This window comes from Scyliorhinus torazame, chromosome 3 (assembly GCF_047496885.1).
Source record: "Scyliorhinus torazame isolate Kashiwa2021f chromosome 3, sScyTor2.1, whole genome shotgun sequence".
NCBI classification, from domain to species: domain Eukaryota; kingdom Metazoa; phylum Chordata; class Chondrichthyes; order Carcharhiniformes; family Scyliorhinidae; genus Scyliorhinus; species Scyliorhinus torazame.
In genome coordinates, this window is record NC_092709.1 from 261,629,021 (window position 1) to 261,654,125 (window position 25,105).

General features: G+C 48.1%; 1 protein-coding gene across 4 annotated transcripts in view; it reads left to right on the forward strand.

Moving 5' to 3' along the window:
- The window catches only part of LOC140409077 (probable E3 ubiquitin-protein ligase HERC1), a 701,933-nt gene that overhangs the window by 607,609 nt on the left and 69,219 nt on the right, over window positions 1–25,105 (forward strand). For all 4 annotated transcript variants that reach the window (XM_072497165.1, XM_072497164.1, XM_072497166.1 and 1 more), the window contains 3 exons: window positions 3,213–3,382; window positions 5,968–6,106; window positions 8,760–8,929. In XM_072497165.1, the coding sequence (XP_072353266.1) occupies window positions 3,213–3,382; window positions 5,968–6,106; window positions 8,760–8,929 (479 nt within the window). The remainder of the gene's footprint in view (window positions 1–3,212; window positions 3,383–5,967; window positions 6,107–8,759; window positions 8,930–25,105) is intronic.

Here is a 25,105-nt window from a genome sequence, read left to right on the forward strand (position 1 = left end):
GGGTGGGACCTAAACCTTGAGGGCTGTTCTGTTTTTAGGAAGGATAGACAGAAAGGAAAAGGTGGTGGAGTTGCATTGTAGGAGATATTGATATAATATTGAGGAAAGATATTAGCACAGACTATGTGGAATCGATATGGGTTGAGTTAAGAAACAACAAGGGTCAAAAAACATATGTAGGGGTGGTATACAGATCACAAAACTGTAGTGGTAATGTTAGGAATAGCATTAGACAGGAAATCAGAGATGCACGTGATGAATACATCTGTGACTATGGGTAACTTTAATCTGCAAAAAAATTGTGTGAATCAAATTACTCACAATACAATAGAGGAGGAATTTCTGGAGTGTTTTTCTGGGCCATTACGTTGAGAAACCCAACAAGGGAACAGGCCATTTTAGAGTGGATGTTGTGCAATGAGGAAGGATTAGTTGGCAAGCTAGTTGTGAGCGAATCCTTGGAGATGAGTGACCATAATATGATAGAATTCTTTATCAAGGTGGATAGTGAGGTACTTGATTCTGAGGCCAGGGTCCTGAATCTCAATAAAGGTACCTATGATGGTATGAGGCATGGGTTGGCTATGATAGACTGGGAAACATTACTGAAAGGAAGGACAGTGGAAAGGCAATGACACAAGAGTAGAAAAGGAACAAAACTATGGCTTACAGGGGAAATTAGAGATAGTATTAGATTCAAAGAAGAAGCATACAAATTAGCAATAAAAGCAATAGACCTGAGGATTGGGAACAGTTCAAATTCAGCATCGGCATTCAAAATAAAATGGATGAATTAGTTGTGCAAGTAGATGTAAAGGGTTTTGATCTAGTTGGGATTACAGAGATATGACTCCAAGGTGACCAAGGGTGGGACCCAGACTTTGAGGTCCTATGGATTGATTAAGAAAGGGAAAATGATAAATGAAAGTAAACTAGCGGGGAACATAAAAACTGACTGTAAAAGTTTCAAACATAATATAAAGAAGAAGATTGATAAAAACGAATGTAGACCCCTTACAGTCAGAATCGCGGGAATTCATAACGGGAACAAAGAAATAGCTGAGGAACTAAATTCGTACTTTGCTTCTGTCTTCACAAAAGAAGACATGAATAATGTACCAGAGGTTCTGAGTAACAAGTTTTAGCGACGATCTGAAGAAAATCAGTATGAACAGAGAAATGGTTTGGGGGAAATTAATGGGATAGATGGCGGATAAATCTCCAGGGCCTGATAATCTTCATCCCAGAAGTGGCCCTAGAAATAGTAGATTCTTGGTGATAATTTTCCAAAATTCTTTGGACTCTGGAATGCTTCCTACAGATTGGAGAGTAGCTAATATAAGCCCGCTATTCAAAAAGGGAAGTAAGAGAGAGAACAGGGAACTATAGATCAGTGAGCCTAACATCAGCAGTAGGGAAGTTGCTAGAGTCCATTATCAAGGATTTCATGGCACATCATTTGGAAACAGTGGTATAATCAGACAAAGTCTGATGGGTGACACGGTAGCACAGTGGTTAGCACTATTGCTTCACAGCGCCAGGGTCCCAGGTTCAATTCACGGCTTGAGTCACTGTCTGTGCTGAGTCTGCACGTTTTCCCCGTGTCTGCGTGGGTCTCCTCCGGGTGTTCTGGTTTCCTCCCACAAGTCCCGAAAGACGGGTTGTTAGGTGAACTGGGCGTTCTGAACTCTCCCTCTGTGTACCCGAACAGGTGCCAGAGTGCGGTGACTAGGTAATTTTCACAGTAACTTCATTGCAGTGTTTCTTTTTTTTTAATTTAGAGTACCCAATTCATTTTTTTTCCAATTAAGGAGCAATTTAGCGTGGCCAATCCACCTAGCCTGCACATCTTTGGGTTGTGGGGGCGAAACCCACGCAAACACGGGGAGAATGTGCAAACTCCACATGGACAGTGACCCAGAACCGGGATCGAACCTGGGATCTCGGCGCCATGAGGCATCAGGGCTAACCCACTGCGCCACCGTGCTGGCCCTTCATTGCAATGTTAATGTAAACCTACTTGTGACAATAATAAAGATTATTATAAGTCAGCATGAACTTACAACGGACTTACTCAGCAAGACCTTGGTGTCCTTGTGCATCTGTCCCTGAAAGTAAGTACGCTGATACAGCAGGCAGTAAAGAAGGCAAATGTATGTTGACCTTCATAGTGAGAGGATTGAAGTACAGAAATAGGGATGTTTTACAGCAATTGTATGTGCCATTGGTGAGGCCACACCTGGAGTATTGTGTGCAATTTTGCTTTCCATATCTGAGGAAGGATGTTCTTGCTATGGAGGGAGTGCAGCAAAGGTTTACGAGGTTTATTCCTGGGATGTCATATGAGGAGAGACAGTCGATTAGGATTATATTTGTTGGAGTTTACAAGAGTGAGAGGGGATCTCATAGAAACTTATAAAATTCTATAAGGATTAGACGGTAAAGTCAGAAAGTAAGTTCCCGGTGATGGGGGAGTCGAGTACGAGGGGTCATGGTTTGAGGATAAAAGATAAACCTTTTAGGGCTGAGGTGAGGAGAAGATTCTTCACCCAGAGAGTGGTGAATCTGTGGAATTCACTACCACATAAAGTAATTGAGGCCAAAACGTTGTGTGATTTCAAGAAGGATATAGCTCTTGTGGCTCAAGGGATATGGGTGGGAACGCGGGATTAAGGTATTGAATTTGATGATTAGCCATGATCATAATGAATGGCAGAGCAGGCTCACAGGGCTAAATGGCCTCCTCCTTATATTTTATATGTATGTTTCTAGGTATGATCCTCTCCTTTGGCCTTCAGCAGCACCAGCAGTGGCCACTGCTCCTGGTGGTGCTGATCGTATAAGAGCTTCAGGTTGGTTGGCAGCTCTCAGAGGTGAAACCGCCACCCTGCAGCATCCGACGACAGGCAGCAGCCTGCCTGATTGATTTTAATCATGCCAGGGCTCCTGGAAATGGCTGCAGCTGTGTTGCCACCGGCTAGTGCTTTGGTCCATTGCTGCAATCATTAAATTCTTCCCATTCTTTCAGCTCTGCCTAACCAGAACCTCCCCTCTCGTTTATGCCAAATGAAAAATCTTGAAGCCCCAGCTCATCCTGAAGCCAGACACAAATTTATAATCTTTATGAGCAACACCAGAGATCAATTTGTTTCAGATTTAAAACTATTGAGTCACCTAGAAAGTTTTTCAGAATGCTTTGTTTTTACTTTTAGAGCGTCTCATAGGTTTGCCAGACTCAATGCTGCGTAATCACAATCGTCCACAGCAAGTTCCCTCGCTGGAAGCAATGTTCGTTGAAGATATTGCAGTGGGATCAGAGCATGCGCTTGCTTTGTGCTCTACAGGGGATATGTTTGCCTGGGGATGCAATGCTGAAGGCCAGGTAGGACAGCTAAGTATAATATCAGGACATTTATTTACTTCATGCACAAATATTCCTCCTTATTTTGACTGCTAATTTCATTTGAATTAACCAAAGATGATAACAAAATTCATTGAAATTATGTACAACATTTTGGAAATTGGTGAAAGGTGGTGCTGCTCCTATCTGCGCCATCTTTTTGGCTAGAATGAGAGTGTGGGGAATGGAGCACTTATAAGCAGCTCTATCTTTTCAAGCTCTCCGGCGCCAATTCAGCCCCAATGAATCCAACACCTCCGAGAATGAGAATTACTCTAGGTTCACATGGGCAGAGTCCAGGCCATTAGGGACTGGTTTAGCACAGTGGGCTAAACAGCTGGCTTGTATTGCAGAACAATGACAGCAGCGCGGGTTCAATTCCCGTACCGGCCTCCCTGAACAGGTGGCGGAATGTGGCGACTAGAGGCTTTTCACAGGAACTTCGTTGAAGCCTACTTGTGACAATAAACGATTATTATTAGTAGTAGTACTAGGAGTATGTCCTGAATTGCTGCACAATTAGCACCCCCAATAGGAATGCAAACCGCATGCAATCAACACTTTGGTTGGGGGTGGGGGGGGGGTGAACTACCGGCCTCATTGCCCCCGACCCGGTGACGCAACAATGTTGTTAAATGTCGCGAGAGCACAGAGGTTCGCACTGTTGCTTCACAGCCCAGGCGATTGAAAGCCCCCAGATGGTCGGGATTTAGCAGGGTGGTACCCTGGCACTCCGGATGCCACCTGAACACCTTGGCACTGCCACCGCAGGTAGTGCTACCCTGGAAGTGCAGGACTTCAAAGTGATCTCAGATCAGAGGGACAGATATGCAACAAGCTGCCACCACGTCTGATGTGCAGTGTGGGAGCACACGCAGAAGAAGCGGTAGGCCACGTAAAACAAGGAAGCACGACACCAGTTAACTTTAATCTTAGGAATGGGGCAAGAAGTGTGTGGCCCCCTTGGAGGGGTGGCCTGGGTGGGTTCCCGAATGATCAGAGGCTCTGAGTACATTTACAAGACACTGAACAGTCAGCAGAATGAGCAGCCAGGAGCCTTTAACTTGTACCAAATGGGTGCATTTAAAACAAATACTGCAACAATGGTAGCCTGAGCCTGGCCACCCCAATCCCCAGATCCACGGAGCTGCGTCACAAAGTCGCTCCCTTCTACTACTCCCCACGCCATCCCCCAGCAAACGCTCCAATTTTTTTAACAGTTTATCAAACTTTGCTTATCTTCTCCACCCTCAGCAGCCATGGCGCCCAGTCCGTGTTTTTAAATAGCTGTAGTCAATCGCGCCTGCGTGACTTCCACCTGAGAGGGATGGAACATTGCGGAGGCCTGGAGCCTGGAGTCAAATGCACTCATTACACTTAAATGTATGCAAATGCTGGTTTTGCATGCCATCCCTAATACGGGACACAAACCTTTTTATCGCCACCAGTGAGGGACTCCGGAGAATGGCGCCTAAATTGGCGTTGGGTGTGGGCCTCTATTTTGGCCGGACTCCCGATTCTCCGCCCGATCACAGTTTGCGAGGTGGAGAATTTTGCCCAATGTTTTGTTTTTGCATGCACTCTTTATTGAACATTTTTGTTAGTGTCCAGTGTTGTACTCCCCACTCTGTGGGACATGGCTGAGCTAGCCTCACTTCTATACATTGTAAAGCACATTGTTCACAAGGCAATCTCAATAGGGGCAATTACAATGTTATAAGTGAACTCAACAGCTAACACACTGAGATAGGGAGACAATTAGACATGACTGGCAACACTCTTTAAGCACCTCATTGTTTTTACCTTAGTTGACTGTCCCCACCATCAACACACTGAAGACTCCCAGCCTTCCATTTACTCTTCCAATCCCCCGTCTTCATTCCACAACACCCCTCACCACTGACTAACCCTAGCTATTCCGAGCCACCATGCAAGAGTCCTTCTGCTGCTCCCATTCCTTGTGTTAGTGTTAACCAAGGACAACTACTGACCTTGCACACAACTGCACACAGCTTGCAGGCCTTTTAACAGATACCACAAAATTCTCTGACTCCATGTTGAAGGTAGGACTTAATTGAAAACTGTTTCATATTAATGCGTATTCACGACATGCAAATCGTTGACAAGTATGAATCCACCATAGGCCTGGCGCAGACACGTCATTGAATTTATCTCTGCATCTCCACCCACAGTTGGGAAACTGAGATTTCACATCCTGCTAAGTCATGTTTTCCTTTTTTTAGAGGGTCCATAAAATCCAACCCCTTATCATCAAAGCTTCACACTGAGAGTTTCTTTTACCTTAAATAATTCTATTCTGTTACTTTACTTACTCAGCAACTCGATTAACATTTTGTCCTATGACTACCAGAAGCATAGAAGGCAAACTAAATGTACCCTGGGTTATATTCCTCTTAATTTTTTGCATTTCTAGCATAGATTTTCTTTTTAGCTAAACTGCACGCCTAAAGTCTTGTTTAGTATGTTGTAAAATGTCATCATTTGTCTCTTGTCTTTGTACCTATATTGTGAGTTAGTGCCATAAATTTTAAATTCTCTTTCTGCAGCTTGGTCTAAGCCATACCAACCAAGTAAAAGAGCCAACATTGATTGCTAACCTTCAAGGGAAGAATATTCATCAGATATCAGCTGGTCGATGTCATAGTGCTGCATGGACCACGCCACTTCTTTCACCTTCGACTCCAGGTGACATTACATAATAATCTACGGGTGGACAATAAATGCTGGCCGAGCCAGCAACAGCCATGTCCCGTAAATGACTTTTAAAAAAATCTTGTAACACAATCAATGAAACTGGAACAAAAGCGTTTAGAGTGTCCCGTTGAATTTGTTTGTGATTGAGAGGTGTTTATGAATCATTATAACGAACTGGAAGTGTCAAACATAATAAATGCTTCTGGTGCATGACTTCTAACTGTGAGGCCCATTGGCTCTCCTCACATAAAAATTGAAAGAACACTGGCCTATCATATTACAGAAGAAAGACTATTGGAGTTGGGCAATAAATGCACACCTGCTGGCGTGACTGACGATCTGAAAATATTTTAAATTAATGATTATTGAGGTTATGCAGGCCTTTTGGAATGTTTGGCTACTGTTGATGTAACTGGCATCATATTTTGAAGTTCCTGTGATATAAAGAGCACACAATGAATACATGAATAAATTGTTAAAATCTGGTGTAGGTGGCACCCCCCACCCCCTCAACCTTTAGGAGGCCCCTTCATACCTGCCCTTCACCCCTCCCCCCACATCCTTCATACTAACCTCTCTCTCCTCAGGCCTCAGTCCATGGCACTGGCATCTGGGCACCCTGATGGTGCCCCAGGTACCATTGGGAGAGCCAGGGTGCCACACTGCCCTGACCACCTAGGCATCCCCAATAGCCTGGGAGGTCGTCGTCGTCGTCGTCCCCTCCAGGACACCCCCCCCCCCCCCCCCACCAAAGCCTGGTGCACATCTATGTGGACCAATGCTAAATGGCGTTGTGGCAAGGGCTCCCAGGCGCAGGCATTCGTTCCTGGGCCTCTGGAGAATCGGGCACGTTTAAATATGTATATCTGGATCACGTCCTCCGACATCTTGCGAGATCTCATTAGATCATAGAATCCCTACAGTAGCAAAGGAGGCGTTCCCGGCCAATCGAGTTTCTCTGAAAGAGAACCCTACCCAGGCCCACGCTCTCACCCTATCCCATAGCCCAATTTAGCATCGCCAATCCACCTACCCTGCACAACTTTGGGAGGAAACCTGAGCACATGGAGAAAACGCATGCAGACACGGGAGAATGTGCAAACTCCACACAGACATTCACAAGGCCGAATTGCACTCGAGTTCTTAGGGCAGTGCTAATCACTGTGTCACCCTGTCGCCCTCAGATATCATGAGGCATTCCGAGTGTCACAATACTCGCAAGAGGCCTCTCGCGAGATTTGGTGCCCCCATCGCGTCACCGAGTCAGGCGCAACGAGGCTGTTCTTTGATCGTGTCCTGTAACTCTTTAAAATGATACATCATAGAATTTACAGTGCAGAAGGAGGCCATTCGGCCCATCGAGTCTGCACCGGCTCTTGGATAGAGCACCCTACCCAAGGTCCACACCTCCACCCTATCCCCATAACCCAGTAACCCCACCCGACACTAAGGGCAATTTATCATGGCCAATCCACCTAACCTGCACATCTTTGGACTGTGGGAGGAAACCGGAGCACCCGGAGGAAACCCACGCACACACTGGGAGGATGTGCAGACTCCGCACAGACAGTGACCCAAGCTGGAATCGAACCTAGGACCCTGGAGCTATGAAGCAATTGTGCTATCCACAATGCTACCGTGCTGCCCTGCAGCGATAGGTGATGTTACATTTTTGAAGCATTGTGAGAACTGAATTTGTGGAGTGATTTTGAGATAGAATCATTGATCAGATTTAATGCCATGCTCCCCCCTTCCCCACCCCAAGATGAGTTTGGAAGCTGGGGGACCATTTGATTGGGTGGAAAGGCCTTTTGATCATGTGGGAGAGCCTGGGGTGGGAACCCTGCCACCTCCCTGCCTCTCCCCAAAACCGCTCCCCCTTATCCCTCCACCGGATGGGAAAGGTGGAGGGCAACTTTCCTGTCCAGAGGCCAATTGAGGCTCTTAAGTAGCCATTTAAAGGTCACTGATGGCCTCATACCACTGCCACTGGTATTCAACCTGTGGATGGGGGATTTACCATGCAAGATGACCAGCCTTGTTTGCCTGCAGCCAAGTAGGGGAAATCACTCGTTTATAAGCATTCCATGCCCAGTCAAGGGACCTTGCATCAGGAATGTGGAGTGGCTCACGGAGAACCACCTCCATACCCTTACTTCTCAGCCCCCTCCTCTCCTCTGGCTTGTGACCCCTATTCCGCCCACAATCTACCAGAGGATCCAGCGGCGATCCTCAAGTTAGGTTCAAATGTTGAACTGGTAATGGCCACTGTTCCCGACGGTGATACCTGTATCAGAGAGCTGTTGGCCTCTGGGCGGCAGTTTACTGGGGAGGAGATGGGATTTCCACCCTTCTGGGTGCTTGAATACGTGGGAAGCTCAGTGCTGTCCAGATAATTGCCTGATTGTCTGTTAATTCCATCAGGCATCCCAGAGACAACCTACAAGGTGTTCCCATCAGTTCTCCAACTGGTAGATGAGACCCCCGTTGCACATATTAAATTTTGCCCATTGTCCTGCACCTCTAACCCCAAATTTTACTACAAATAGGTACAAGAACAGCTGAATTTTAAAATTGGTAAGCAACTAAGCTCTATTATCTTTGAATTCAGAGTAGTAATTTACTCTCTTTTTTTTAATTAAAGGTAGCACAATTTCTGTTCAACTCGGTATACCAGAGATGGTACCTCCACAATACCATGTGCTTAAAGAGTGCAGCCCAGAAGTCCTTACAGACAGGCTGCGTGTGCTGTTTCACTTCTCTGATCTGATGTATAAGTCTTGGCGATTGCTGAATCTCAATTCTAATCATCAGGTAAAATATTTATTTCAGATCCTGGTTAAAAATACTGTTTATTTTTCATTGCGGCAGGCCACACAAAGTTAGAAATCATTTGAACAGAAGACCAAGTAATTCTAAAGAGTAACACTTTGGCCAAACCTCTGTCTTAAAAACCTGAAGATAGCAGAAAGAAAGAAGTACTCAAGAAGATAAACTCTTTGGGAAGGATAAGTGAGAGCTGGGAACCATGCAGTGAATCTTGATTTCAACATTGTAAGGACATAGAGGGAAAAAAAGAGAATGTGGGTTATTTAGAGCTTTGTTGAGGTGAGAGACAGGTTGTCATTTTAACATCCTATCAGGAGTACAAGAGAGAAATAATGGATATTTTGCCACTTTTTCAAGAGTTGCAGGACAGGAACCGTTTGGCACAAAAAGGAAACCAAGCATCTAGGCTGCCCATTAACAGTAGTGGGGGGGGGGGGGGGGGGGGGGGGGGGGGGGGAGGCGGTGGAGTTCTCTTTGAGTTATAGGGGAAAAACTAATAGATAATGCAGAGAAAATTAATAGATAAACGGCAGCCAAAAGTGGAGCCGTAAAGAGTTGGTTGTTGGTGGAACTTGGGAAAAGGCCGCTTTTGCGAACACCCAGAGTGATTAGAATGCCTTGTGAACTAAGTGTCAAGTCTGAAATTTGGTGCAAGTGGGATCTCTGACAGATACTTCTCAAGTTTCTGTTGAGATTAATTGTTAGACTCTGACTTAGAACTTTACAACTGAAAGCCAGTTAAGATACCTGGCGAACAGAATCAGCCTGACAGAGGGAGTTAACTGCCAAACAAGTAAAGGTAAATGCTGGGATCGATTCTCCATTGCCTGACGGCCATTCGGGCGGAGAATGGAGCGTCGATGGAAAAATCCGTTGTTATGTTCAGATCCCCCACTGGTGGCCTCAGCGCGCTACCCACCTGCGCCAATGGGAGTTTTTCATCCATTTACATTTGATAAACGGGCTGAAAGCCCAATTCACCCCCCCCCCCCCCCCCCGTAATGCACTGACACCCCCCCCCCCCCCCCCCCCCCCCCCGAGCGGGAAATCCGCCAGGTGGGCTTTGGTGCATGTTTGCCCAAGCGTGGTGGACCTGACATGGTGGACCTTGAGGTGGATCAAGGGGGTCAGTGGGTAACTGAGGTGCCCTCCAGGCAACCCTACTGCCCCCCCCCCCCCCAACTCACTGGAAGAGAGACCACCCCCACTTGCAGGCACTCCTGCTCCCCCATCATCGCTGATACCTGGCACTGCACCTTGGCCCATTGGCACTGCCCTATCCCCAACCACTCAGGGGCAGCGATGAAATCCGAGTCCCCCCCCCCCCCCCCCCCCACCTCCAGAAAAAAATCAGAAATGTATATTTTAATGAATTTAGATACTCATTTACGCTGGGCAAGAATCTGATTGGTCCGATACCACAGGCCTAGAGTGTCACGCTCCAGCGCGTTCCCCATTCAGGGGCGCCTCCACTATTCTACAGGAATAGTGGGATGTGCACTGGGCACAACAGGGGAGAGAATCACACCCATTAAGTCAGATGACCAATAGCTTTGTCAAGAGGTAGGTTTTAAGAGGTGTCTTAATAGAAAAGGCTGAGGCAGAAAGGTATAGGGAAGGTACTCCAGCGCTTAGGGCCCACTAGATGTCAGGGTTATGAAGGTGGTTCGATCCCAGTTGATGTCATAACTGGATGAGAAATTCCCAAAATGAAACCCTGGCTCAAAAGACTGTAACGTTTTCTTTTTTTTAATAAAACGTTGAGGAACACAGTCACAGGAGTGCTAAATATTTTTAACAGCAAGCGAAAACATTTATTAAACATGGAAAAATTGGATTATAATACAATACCCCTTAGTTTAACAAATACACACAGGTTTAAAGATTACCATGGATTACAAAGTACATCTTAAATTACAGTGGCCTCGAGTAACACAAAATTCCTTTAAGCGCATAGGATGACTGTGGGCAAATACACTCCACTCTGAACACCAAGTGAATGTTTAATGTCTCCTCAGAATCCCCATTAAAGATTGCGACATGCAAGTTTCAAAACTCCACTGCCAAAAATACGCTTTAAAATTTTCTCTCATAATTATGCTCTCCCTTAGCAATTTGCAATCCGAAATCCAGACCAGGTTTTCCAAATGACAATTTTAAACAAAGCACCCACTCCACTTTGAACAATGAATCCAGTCCAGGACTTTGAACCACCTCCTTTCAAGATTTCTTTGAGCGCAACTTTCCCACCACATTGCGCCTAGTGCTGATCCCATTACGCCCGGTGCATAGCGGGAGAGGTTTCACGCCAGACGCCGACCCAGTAAACCCGAAACGATCTGGATCAAGTTTCCACCCACCAGGTATGCGGTACATACTCGCACGACTCGGACAACGTTCTCTACCTCATACACTGCAGGAAAGGATGTCCCGAAGCGTGGTACATTGGCGAGACCATGCAGACGCTGCGACAACGGATGAACGGACATCGCGCGACAATCGCCAGGCAGGAATGTTCCCTTCCAGTCGGGGAACACTTCAGCAGCCACGGGCATTCAGCCTCTGATCTTCGGGTAAGCGTTCTCTAAGGCGGCCTTCAGGACGCGCGACAACGCAAAATCGCCGAGCAGAAACATATAGCCAAGTTCCGCACACATGAGTACGGCCTCAACCGGGACCTTGGATTCATGTCGCATTACATTCATCCCCCACCATCTGGCCTGGGCTTGCGAAATCCTACCAACTGTCCTGGCTTGAGTCAATTCACACCTCTTTAACCTGGGGTTACCCCTATCTCTGCAACTGTAAAGACTTAATTACCTGCAAATTCTCACATTCAAAGCATTGTCTTGCATCGTTGACTTTGTCTATATATAAATTATAAATGTTGGTGAATGCAGATCAGGATCTCTTCCAAACACCCAACAGGAATCACCCACGAAACACACACAAAATGACATTTAGTCTTTTTTGTGAGAATTGCACCTTTTCACTTGACTGATGTGCAGACTGCTCACAATTGTTTTAACTGTCGATTCCCTGACTATTAAAATTGCATTAAACATTTCATCTACATCTGAAGTTTCCTATCCTACTTTAAATCTAGTTACTGTAATTGACTCTTTAACTCCGAACATTTTGTTTACTCTTCCTTGAATTCTTGTGAACAGTACCTTGGTCTCTGTTCTCTTAACTTCTGGGGCGGAATTTTCTGATAATGGGGCTATGTCCCCACGCCTGCGGGAAAACAGGCGCAAGCCGTTTTTTTCTAGAAAGTCCATTGTGATTCTCCGTTTTGAAGGGGGCAAGCAGGGTCCCGGAGTACTCCACGCAGCTCCAGCTGCCGATATGGGGCCCTGCACTTCCGGCCGCAGGTCCGCGCATATGGGCGGCAGCCCCGCCCAACATGGCGGACCCACACCGTGGGCAGGTCCCGACAATATTGCCCCCCCCCCCCCCCCCCCAGATCGCGCGCCCGCTGATCGCTGGCCCCCGATCGCGAGCCTGGCCGTCCAAGTGGAACCATGAGTGAACTACGTCGGCATAAATCAGCCAGTTGCCTGCGGAGAATCGCCGTGGAGGCCTCTTTCAATGGCCCCCGATCGATGCCGTGTCAACCGACCGCGCGACTGCCGCCGATCCTCCAGTCCCCGGATAATCACGGGAAGGCGTTGCCCCCGATTGCGGGTCTGATTCTCCGCCCCCACGCCGAGCGCGATTGCAGCTTGGAGAATCCCGGCCCTGGTGTCTTGAACGTGCTTTCTGTCCCAATTCCCTGGTTATTGGGATTGTATCTTGTTCCTTTGCATCTTTGCAACTTCCTTGTCTTGTCCAGCTTCTCTTGGCGGTGTTGAGAGCTTGTCACTGCCCAGTGTCCTGTCTCCAACTGGCCACAAATTCAGCTAAAACTTAAAAGCTTCACCTTACAAGGCCCCAGCTGCACCCACATGCTAATACGTTTTATTTATTCTTCACGTTGTAGCCCTCTAAGCACAATATAGATGCAGTTTAATCTTAACCAATTCCACACATACAAACATCTTTGTCCAGCATGAATCTATCTATTGATTTTTTCCTTCCAGGAACAGAAACATTAAATTAAACCCACTTAAAACTTTACCTTATTTTTAATGTTTACCAATTCAGATATAAATCCCTTAAAACTACCTTTGTTTTCGTAACGAAGCTTTCGAGATGGTGCAGCAAAGAAATAGGAGAATGGTTCCAAGGTTATGTGAATGGATTGGAGAAGCTGTGGTTGTTTTTCTTGGAGAAGAGAAGGTTAAGAGGAGATTTATTAGAAGTGTTCATAATCATGAAGGGTCTGGAAAGAGCAGATGGAAAGAAACTGTTCCCAGTGCCAGCAGTGTTGAGAAGCAGAGGACAAAGATATAAAGTATGTCAAACGAACCAGTCACGACAGGGAAAACCTTTTTAACACCGAGCATGATTTCTATCATTGCCTGAAAGGCTGATGGATGCAGATTCTGTTGTGACTTTCAAAAGGGAATTGCATAAGCATTTGAAGAAAAAAAAATGTAGATCTACAGGAAAAGGACGGGGGAGTGGAGCTATCTAAGTCAATCTTGCAGAGAGGGCTTGATGGACTGAATTTCATCCTCCTGTGCTGTAATCTTTCTGATTCTATGAAAGTTGCCGTCACTGCTGTTTTCAATGGGGGTAGAGTAAGTAACTTTTACCAGTTTATCCAAGGGCCTTGGAAGAATGACACAAATGTCCAAGGAAATTTTGATATGGTTTACAAATTAGCTTAAGTCTCTTACGCCAATACTTCCTGAAATGTCTGCACCAGAATAATGGCATTTACTGTTGTGGGACAGATTTTCAAACAATCCATGATGATGTAGAGCACCAAGTGTATTGTGCTGTGGTACAGGGGGTGAAGGATTTGCTTTTATGACTTGACATCTAAGCATGTGCACACATGAATAGCTAATGTTAACCAGACTGCTATGAAGAAGAAAATGAAAAAAATCAAAGCTGATTTCAAATCCAACTTGTACATTTTGTAAAGTCTTGTTTCAGCTTTGGGTAGTTTCAATTCAAATAAAGCGTAGGTTAACAAAGAGATTTCATTTTGTCCAAGAAATGTGTATTAATCCTGTTCTGTGCCCTCTGTAGCAACCTCAGAGTCAGATTATTGATTTTTTTTTTTTGTCGAATTGCAAACAGTTTTGACGACTGTGCATTTGGATCTGGAGACAATGGCAAAAACAATCTTTGGCTTAAATACTTTCAGTTGGAAGTTTCATGTTCTAACCTGTACTACAACTCGGTCACCATTTGTTAGTTCTTTGTTTAATGGATGGTCATTTAACTGAGGCCTACTGGGTCCTACCAATTTGGGCATATAATTCAGTAGTCAGCGGGTCAACCTTTTACCTGAAGTGTCTTTAAAAATGAATTGCCAGAAATAAAAACTGTTGGATGCCACAAGACTAAAATTTGGCATTTTTAAATCAAGTATTTGGCAAATTGACAAGCATAGAACATAGAACATTACAGCGCAGTACAGGCCCTTCGGCCCTCGATGTTGCGCCGACCTGTGAAACCACTCTGAAGCCCATCTACGTCCATATGTCTATCCAATGACCATTTGAATGCCCTTAGTGTTGGCGAGTCCACTACAGTTGCAGGCAGGGCATCCCACGCCCTTACTACTCTCTGAGTAAAGAACCTACCTCTGACATCTGTCTTATATCTATCTCCCCTCAATTTAAAGCTATGTCCCTCGTGCTAGACATCACCATCCGAGGAAAATCCACCCTATCCAATCCTCTGATCATCTTGTATGCCTCAATTAAGTCGCCTCTTAACCTTCTTCTCTCTAACGAAAACAGCCTCAAGTCCCTCAGCCTTTCCTCATAAGATCTTCCCTCCATACCAGGCAACATTCTGGTAAATCTCTGCACCCTTTCCAATGCTTCCACATCCTTCCTATAATGCGGCGACCAGAATTGCACGCAATACTCCAAATGCGGCCGCACCAGAGCTTTGTACAGCTGCAACATGACCTCATGGCTCCGAAACTCAATCTCTGTACCAATAAAAGCTAACACACCGTACGTCTTCTTAACAACCCTCTCAACCTGGGTGGCAACTTTCAGGGATCTATGTACATGGACACCGAGATCTCTCTGCTCATCCACACTGCCAAGAATCTTACCATTAGCCCAGTACTCAGTCTTCCTGTCATTCCTTCCAAAATGAATCACCTCACACTTTTCTGCATTAAACTCCATTTGCCACTTCTCAGCCCAGCGCTGCAGCTTATCTAAGTCCCTCTGTAACTTGTAACATCCTTCCGCACTGTCCACAACTCCACCGACTTTAGTGTCATCTGCAAGTTTACTCACCCATCCTTCTACGCCCTCCTCCAGGTCATTTATAAAAATGACAAACAGCAGTGGCCCCAAAACAGATCCCGGTGGTACACCACTTGTAACTGGACTCCAGTCTGAACATTTCCCATCAACCACCACTCTTTGTCGTCTCCCAACTAGCCAAACTGCTAAATCACCCTGAATCCCATGCCTCCGTATTTTCTGCAGTAGCCTACCGTGGGGAACCTTATCAAACGCTTTACTGAAATCCTTATACACCACATCAACTGCTTTACCCCCATCCACTTGTTTGGTCACCTTCTCAAAGAACTCAATAAGGTTTGTGAGGCACGACCTACCCTTCACAAAACCGTGTTGACTATCTCTAATCACATTCTTCCTTTCCAGATGATTATACAACCTATCTCTTATAAACCTTTCCAAGATTTTCCCCACAACAGAAGTAAGGCTCACTGGTCGATAGTTACCTGGGTTGTCTCTACTCCCCTTCTTGAACAAGGGGACAACATTTGCTATCCTCCAGTCTTCTGGCACTATTCCTGTAGACAAAGATGACTTAAAGATCAAAGCCAAACGCTCAGCAATCTCCTCCCTAGCTTCCCAGAGAATCCTAGGATAAAGCCCATCCAGCCCAGGGGATTTATCTATTTTCACACTTTCCAGAATTGCTAACACCTCCTCCTTATGAACCTGAAGCTCTTCTAGTCTAGTAGCCTGAATCTCCGTATTCTCCTCGACAACATTGTCTTTTTCCTATGTGAATACTGATGAAAAATATTCATTTAGCACCTATCCTTTCTCCTCGGACTCCAATCACAACTTCCCACTACTGTCCTTGACTGGCCCTACTCTTACCCTAGTCATTTGTTTATTCCTGACATATCTATAGAAAGCTTTAGGGTTATTCTTGATCCTACCTGCCAAAGACTTCTCATGTCCCCTCCTGGCTCTTCTTAGCTCTCTCTTTAGGTCCTTCCTAGCTAACTTGTAACTCTTGAGCTCCCTAACTGAACCTTCATGTCTCATCTTTACATAAGCCTCCTTCTTCCTCTTGAGAAGTGTTTCGACTGATTTAGTAAACCATGGTTCCCTTGCTCGACCACTTCCTCCGTGCCTGACAGGTACATACTTATCAAGGACATGCAGTAGCTGTTCCTTGAACAAGCTCCACATTTCAATTGTGCCCATCCCCTGCAGTTTTCCTCTCCATCCAATGCATCCTAAGTCTTGCCTCGTCGCATCATAATTGCCTTTCCCCCAGATATAACTCTTGCCCTGCGGTATATACCTATCCCTTTCCATCACAAAAGTAAACGTAATCAAATTGTGGTCACTGTCACCAAAGTGCTCACCTACCTCCAAATCTAACACCCGTCCTGGTTCATTACCCAGTACTAAATCCAATATGGCCTCGCGTCTCGTTCGCCTGTCTACATACTGTGTCAGGAAACCCTCCTGCACACATTGGACAAAAACGAACCCATCTAAAGTTCTCGAACTATCGCGTTTCCAGTCAATATTTGGAAAGTTAAAGTCCCCCATAACAACTACCCTGTTGCTTTCGCTCCTATCCAGAATCATCTTTGCAATCCATTCCTCTACCTCTCTGGAACTTTTCGGAGGCCTATAGAAAACCCCTAACAGGGTGACCTCTCCTTTCCTGTTTCTAACCTCAGCCCATACTACCTCAGTAGACGAGTGCTCATCAAACGTCCTTTCTGCCACCGTAATACTGTCCTTGACTAACAATGCCACCCCTCCCCCTCTTTACCACCTTCCCTGAGCTTACTGAAGTATCTAAACCCCGACACCTGCAACAACCATTCCTGTCCCTGCTGTATCCATGTCTCCGAAATGGCCACAACATCGAAGTCCCAGGTACCAACCCATGCCGCAAGTTCACCCACCTTATTCCGGATGCTCCTGGCATTGAAGAAGACACACTTTAAACCACCTTCCTGCCTGCCGGTACACTCCTGCAACTTTGAAACCTTACTCATGACCTCACTATTCTCAACCTCCTGTGTGCTGGAGCTACAAATCAGGTTCCCAAGCCTCTGCTGAACTAGTTTAAACCCTCCCGAAGAGCACTAGCAAATTTCCCCTCCCCAGGGTTTTGGTACCCCTCTGGTCCAGGTGTAGACCATCCCGTTTGTAGAGGTCCCACCGACCCCAGAATGTGATAGAATGCATAATTTGCACATATAATAAATAAGATGTATTTATTTAATTTATGTCTATGGAAGGGATTGGCAACCCTTCCACAAACATTCACTCCTTCCACCACCGACACAGTAGCAGCAGTGTGTACAATCCACAAAATGCACTGCGGGAGCTCACCAAGGCTCCGGAGGCAACACCTTTCAAATCCATGACTACTGCCATCTAGAAGGACACGTGCAGCAGATACCTTGGAACACCACCACCTGGGGGCTCCCTTCAAAGTCACTCACCATCTTGATTTTGAAATATATTAGCGTTCCTCCACTGTTGTTGGGCCAAAATCCTGGAATTCCCTCCCTAACAGCACAATGGATGTACCTACAGCTCGGGACTGCAGTGGTTCAAGAACGCAGCTCACCAACACCTTCTGAAGGGCAACTAGGGATGGGCAATAAATGCTGGCCGAACCAGCAACATCCACATTGTATAAAATAATTTTTTTGAAATATTTAGAGCACAGTGATGTTTCTCATGAAAATAATAATTTGAAACCATAAAGTGCAACATTATAATTAGCCCTTTACCCCCTTACTAAAAGCATGGCTGTTAACTATCTTATTTTATTTCTATTTTGGAAATGTAATCCAACTGGAAAAGGATTGTGGATGCAAATGAGATGTTAGAAAGCTGCAAGCATAGTCAATGTTACTCTGCTTCACAAGAAAGGAGGGAGAGAGAGAAAACAGGGAACTATAGGCCAGTTAGCTTAAGATCAGTTTTTGGATAAATGCTGGAACTGATTATTAAGGAAGTGTTAACAATGCAATTAGAAAAACATGGTATGATTAGAACAAGATGGTGGCACAGTGGTTAGTTCGAAGCGCCAGGAACCCGGGTTCAATTCCGGTCTTGGGTCACTCTCTGTGTGGAGTTTGCACTTTCTCCCCGGGTCTGCGTGGGTTTCTTCCAGGTGCTCCAGTTTCCTCCCACAATACAAAGATGTGCGGGTTAGATGGATTGGCCATAATAAATTGCCACTTAGTGTTCAGGGATGTGCAGGTTAGGTTATGGGTGTCATGATATACATCAGCATATCATGGTGCAATCACACACACACTGACACACTGACGGCCAATACAGTAGGACCAACCAGCATACACAACATGGCAGCCAATCACCAGTGAGAGCACACGCACTATAAAGACAGGGGACACCAGAGTTCCCGCTCATTCTAGCAGCAGCCAGCTCGGAGCACAGAGCTCACAGCCTGCCTCTCAGACATTCACCATGTGCTGAGTGCCTCACCTAGATAATGATAGGATAGGGTCCACAGATAAGCTGGTAATGCACGTACCCAAAGTTACAGTATGTTATTAGAACATACTTACCGTGGGCAGCACGGTAGCATTGTGGATAGCACAATTGCTTCACAGCTCCAGGGTTCCAGGTTCGATTCCGGCTTGGGTCACTGTCTGTGCGGAACCTGCACATCCTCCCCGTGTGTGCGTGGGTTTCCTCCCGGTGCTCCGGTTTCATCCCACAGTCCAAAGACGTGCAGGTTAGGTGGATTGGCCATGATAAATTGCCCTTAGTGTCCAAAATTGCCCTTAGTGTTGGGTGGGGTTACTAGGTTATGGGGATAGGGTGGAGGTGTTGACCTTGGGTAGGGTGCTCTTTCCAAGAGCCGGTGCAGACTCGATGGGCCGAATGGCTTCCTTCTGCACTGTAAATTCTATGATTATGATTTCTATGATTACAGTTGAGTTGTTAATAAAATAGAGTTATACCATCTCCAGCTATGTTGACCTGTTTGTAGACCAGAACACCCAACACGACATGGTTCCAGGAGTGGATGCATACTAGCCCCTGTGAGACCTACCTGCAACTTATCAGCAATCCGCCATCCTGCAGCATGGAGAATATCAACCCGCCGCTACGCATCGCTCGCAATCTCGGGGTGAATTGGAAGCTTTTTAAACAGTGCTTCCAGCTCTTCCTAGAGGCCACAGACAGGGAGAATGCATCAGACACCAGGAAGATTGCCCTTCTTCTCTCCACAGCAGGGCAACACGCCATCCATATCTTTAACTACCTGACATTAACGGACAGCCAGGACAAAACCAAATACAAGACGGTGCTCCTAACATTTGATGAACACTTCAGCATTGAAGTCAACGAAAGCTTCGAAGGAACCTGTACCAGCAGCGCCTGCAGGGTAAGGACGAGCCTTTCCAGTCTTATTTAACGCATCTCCGCATCCTCACGCAGTCCTGCGGCTATGGGCCCACCTCTGACTCCATGATACGCGACCAGGTAGTTTTCGGGGTCATGTCGGACGCCCTGCGCCAGCAGCTCCTTAAAATCAAGCAACTCACCCTAGCGACGGCCATCGAGACCTGCGTCCTGCATGAGAACGCCACCAGCCGGTACTCACACATCCAGGCGGCTGAAACGGTGCGGCAGGGGCCCAATGAGGCAGAGCGGATCCAGACGATCGAGTACCTCCCGGCCCGCGGCCTGGAGGAGGGCGGCCATTTTGCATGCTTTCCGAGGCCTCCCGCGTTTGTACGCGCCAAAAGAGGGGACGTTGATGCGGAGGAACACAATGCGCAGGCGTGCACTACGCAAGACCGCACCGCGCATGCGCGGTGGCGCAACAAATGCACTGACGTCATGACGTGCGGCAACTGTGGCTCCGCCCATTTAAAGCGGCAATGTCTGGCCAAAGCGCGACAATGCCTACGCTGTGGCAGGCTTGGCCACTATGCTGCCTGCTGTCGAGCACCTCAGCCTGCCAACTCGCAACAGTTTAACCAGCCTCGCAGAAATGTTGGGCAATTCTACCCACGTTCACCGAGTCCGATCCTGACATCATACAGACCAGTGACACTGAGGACAGGGAGCCTTTCCGCATTGCTGTCATCAACAAGAACAAGCTGTCCCCGAGTCAAACGTACCAGTCGCTGTCGGTGCACAGCATTGATCCGGACGACGAGTGGTGTGCCATCCTGACGGTCAACCGATCCCAGATCACATTCCGCCTGGACACTGGTGCTTCTGCAAATCTCCTCGCATGGTCAAACCCTGAGGGTCAAACCAGCAATTCTTCCATCCATCTGTCAACTGGTCGACTATAATGGCAACGTCATCCCCGCCACGGGGTCGTGCCAAACCGAAGTGACGCACAACTCGCGTAAAGCCATCCTACCCTTCGAGATCGTGGGCTCTTCAAAGGACTCTCAGCTAGGCGCACAGGCATGCAAACTCCTCCATCTCGTTCAGCGAGTACACTCTCTCTCCAGAAGGCACGTCTGACTTCCAAGATGCGGAATTCAGGGTGCAACTAAACTCAATCCTCTCTCACAACCAGGATGCTTTCGAGGGCATGGGTACACTGCCCTACACATACAAAATCCTGCTGAAACAGGATGCCACCCCGGTGGTTCATGCACCTCGCAGAGTCCCAGCACCCCTCAAGGACCGCCTCAAGCAGCAGCTGCAGGACCTTCAGGACCAAGGAGTGCTTTCCCAGCTGACGGAGCCAACTGCATGGGTCAGCTCCATGGTGTGCGTCAAGAAGCCTTCCGGCGAGCTCCGGATCTGTATTGACCCGAAAGACTTAAATCGCAATATAATGAGGGAACTTTACCCTATACCCAAACGTAAGGCGATCACGTGCGAGATGACTCGGGCAAAAATATTCACCAAGCTTGATGCCTCAAAGGGCTTCTGGCAAATTCAAGTGGATCAGTCCAGCAGGAAGCTGTGTACCTTCAACACTCCATTTGGCAGATACTGCTACAATAGGATGCCATTTGGAATCATATCGGCCTCTGAAGTTTTCCATCACATCATGGATGGAGGGCATCGAAAGCGTGCGCGTCTATGTGGACGATATCATTATTTGGTCTACCACACCGCAGGAGCATATCAGTCGCCTCCAATGCATCTTTCAACGGATATGGGACTAGGGCCTGCGCCTTAACAGAGCCAAATGTTCTTTTGGCCAAACCGAGCTCAAGTTCTTGGGGGACCACATCTCCCGGTTGGGAGTGCGGCCGGATACCGACAAGGTAGCAGCCATCACGGCCATGCAGAAGCCGACAGACAGGAAGGCGGTGCCACGCTTTCTAGGAATGGTCAACTTCCTGGGAAAATTCATCCCTAACCTCGCTTCCCACACCAAGCTCTCCGGCACCTTGTCAGGAAGATAACTGAATTCCAGTGGCTTCCCACCCACCAGCGTGAATGGGAGGAACTCAAGATCAAGCTTACCACCGCCCCGGTACTGGCGTTCTTCGATCCTGCAAGGGAGACGAAGATCTCGACTGACGCCAGCCAATCCGGGATTGGGGCGGTCCTCCTGCAACGAGATGACGCCTCATCATGGGCCCCTGTTGCCTATGCGTCACGTGCCATGACCCCCACAGAGCAGCGCTATGCGCAAATTGAGGAGGAGTGCCTAGGCCTGTTGACTGGCGTTGACAAGTTCCATGACTATGTGTATGGCCTTCCCCAGTTCACTGTGGAGAACCACCATCACCCGCTGATTGGCATCATCCAAAAGGACCTTAATGACATGACCCCTCGCCTCCAGTGCATTCTGCTCAAACTCCAGAGGTACGACTTCCAACTTTTATACACCCCGGGTAAGGACCTGATCATAGCAGATGCTCTGTCAAGGGCAGTCGACACTCTGTCCGACCCAGAGGGATTCGTTTGCCAAGTCGACGCACATGTAGCCTTCACTTCTGCCAATCTGCCAGCCACTGACGGAACGCCTTGCCCACATTCGCCGTGAGACTGCGGCTGACCCCCTTCTGCCACATGACGGACGGGTGGCTCAAGGGGCAATACCCACAGTTTTACAACATTCGGGACGACTTGGCAGTCGTGGATGGTGTCCTCCTGAAGCTGGACCGCATTGTGTCCCACACAGCATGCACCGGGTGCTTGTCTTAGAACAGCTGCATGAAGGCCATCTCGGCATTGGGAAGTGCCGACGGAGGGCCCGAGAGGCTGTATACTGGCCGGAATAAATGAGGACATTGCCAACACTGTGCTCAATTGCCCCACCTGTCAGCGGTTCCAGCCGGCGCAACCACGTGAGACCCTTCAGCCCCATGAGTTGGTCACATCCCCCTGGTTGAAGGTAGGCGTGGACCTGTTCCATGCGCTTGGCAGGGACTACATCATCATCATTGACTACTTTTCCAGCTATCCTCAGGTCATACGCCTGCACGACACCACGTCATCAGCTGTTATCCGGGCCTGTAAGGAGACCTCTGCTCGCCACGGCATTCCGCTAACCGTGATGTCAGACAATGGCCCCTGCTTCGCGAGTCAGGAATGGTCTTCCTTTGCTAGTGCATACAACTTTGCACACGGGACGTCCAGTCCCCTGCACCCTCAGTCAAATGGCAAAGCAGAGAAGGGCGTCCACATTGTAAAAAGGCTCCTCTGCAAGGCTGCTGATGCAGGATCTGACTTCTGCCTCACCTTGCTGGCCTATCGCTCGGCCCCACTGTCCACGGGCCTATCGCCGGCCCATGTGCTTGTGGGTCGCACCCTCAGGACCACTGTGCCGTCCATTCACGTCCCAGACCTCGACCATGCTCCGGTACTTCGGCGGATGCAACAAGAGCGTGAGCAACACAAGGCGGCTCATGATGCTCGGACGACTGATCTTCCTACCCTGGTGCCTGGTGGCTGGTCAGCAACCGCTGAGGTTCTTAGACAGGTGGTTCCCGCTCGTTTCTGGTTCGTTTGCCTGATGGCTCCATTCGCCGCTGCAATCGGCGTGCCCTTCGTCTGGTTCCACGCTCGCTGTGAAATTCTGCACCGGTGCCACGCCCTCCTGTTGTCCCTGACATGGACTTTGTTGAGCTTCCTGATACTCTGCCTCCTCCTCACTCGACTGTGGCCCGGCCCATTTCTCAGCCGGTGGATCCTAAACCACCCTTGAGAAGGTCAACCCAAATTCGTCGCCCACCCCAAAGACTTGGGGCGACATTCTCCGACCCCCCCGCCGGGTCGGAGAATCGCCGGGGGCTGGCGTGAATCCCGCCCCCGCTGGTTGCCGAAGTCTCCGGCACCAGAGATTCGGCGGGGGCGGGAATCGCGCCGCGCCGGTTGGCGGGCCCCCCCGCTCGATTCTCCGGCCCGGATGGGACGAAGTCCCACCGATAAATTGCCTGTCCCGCCGGCGTAAATTAAATCACCTACCTTACCGGCGGGACAAGGTGGCGTGGGCGGGCTCCGGGGTCCTGGGGGGGGCGCGGGGCGATCTGGCCCCGGGGGGTGCCCCCACGGTGGCCTGGCCCGCGATCGGGGCCCACCGATCCGCGGGCGGGCCTGTGCCGTGGGGGCACTCTTTCCCTTCCGCCTCCGCCACGGTCTCCGCCATGGCGGAGGCGGAAGAGACTCCCTCCACTGCGCATGCGCGGGAAACTGTCAGCGGCCGCTGACGCTCCCGCGCTTGCGCCACCCCGAGATGTCATTTCCACGCCAGTTGGCGGGGCACCAAAGGCCGTTTCCGCCAGCTGGCGGGGCGGAAATTCCTCCGGCGTCGGCCTAGCCCCTCAATGTTGGGGGTCGGCCCCCAAAGATGCGGAGCATTCCGCACCTTTGGGGTGGCGCGATGTCCGTCTGATTGGCGCCGTTTTGGGCGCCAGTCGGCGGACATCGTGCATTTTCCGGAGAATTTCGCCCATGATTTGTAAACCTTGCACTATTGGACTCACTGACTTGTTCTGCCGTACTGTTCAAGAGTTTTTCATTGTTTGTTGATAGCATTTGTTTCGTTCTTGGTGTAACATAGTTTTCCTCTGCACCTGGCACCTTCCCGTGTATATAGTGTAGCCACATGTACATATTGATGTAAATAATGCACACACATGATCAGACACACTCAATACACTTTATTTATTCTCATGTAGGCACATTTCTTTGCGGAAAGGGGGGATGTCATGATATACATCAGCGTATCATGGTGCAATCACACACACACTGACACACTGATGGACATACAGTAGGACCAACCAGCATACACAACATCGCAGCCAATCACCAGTGAGAGCACACGCACTATAAAGACAGGGGACACCAGAGTTCCTGCTCATTCTAGCAGCAACCAGCTCAGAGCACAGAGCTCACAGCCTGCCTCTCAGGCATTCACCATGTGCTGAGTGCCTCACCCAATTAGTGATAGGACAGGGTCCACAGATAAGCTGGTAATGCACGTACCCAAAGCTACAGTATGTTATTACAGTTGAGTTGTTAATAAAATAGAGTTACACCATCTCCAGCCGTGTTGACCTGTTTGTAGACCAGAACACCCAACACGACAATGGGGATAGGGTGGGGTGGACGAAGAGGTGGACATGGTTGCGTGCTCTTTTGAAGGGTGGGTGCAGACTTGATGAGCCGAATGGACTCCTTCTGCACTGTAGGGATTCAATAATTCTATGAATTCAACACAATTCTAACTAAAGGGAAATCCTATCTAAGAAATTTATTGGGATTTTTTGAGGATGTAACAAATCAGATAGATAAAGAGAAAACCAGTTGATGTAGTATACCTGTATTCAATAAGGTGCCACACAAGGTTAGGGTGGCACGGTAGCACAGTGGT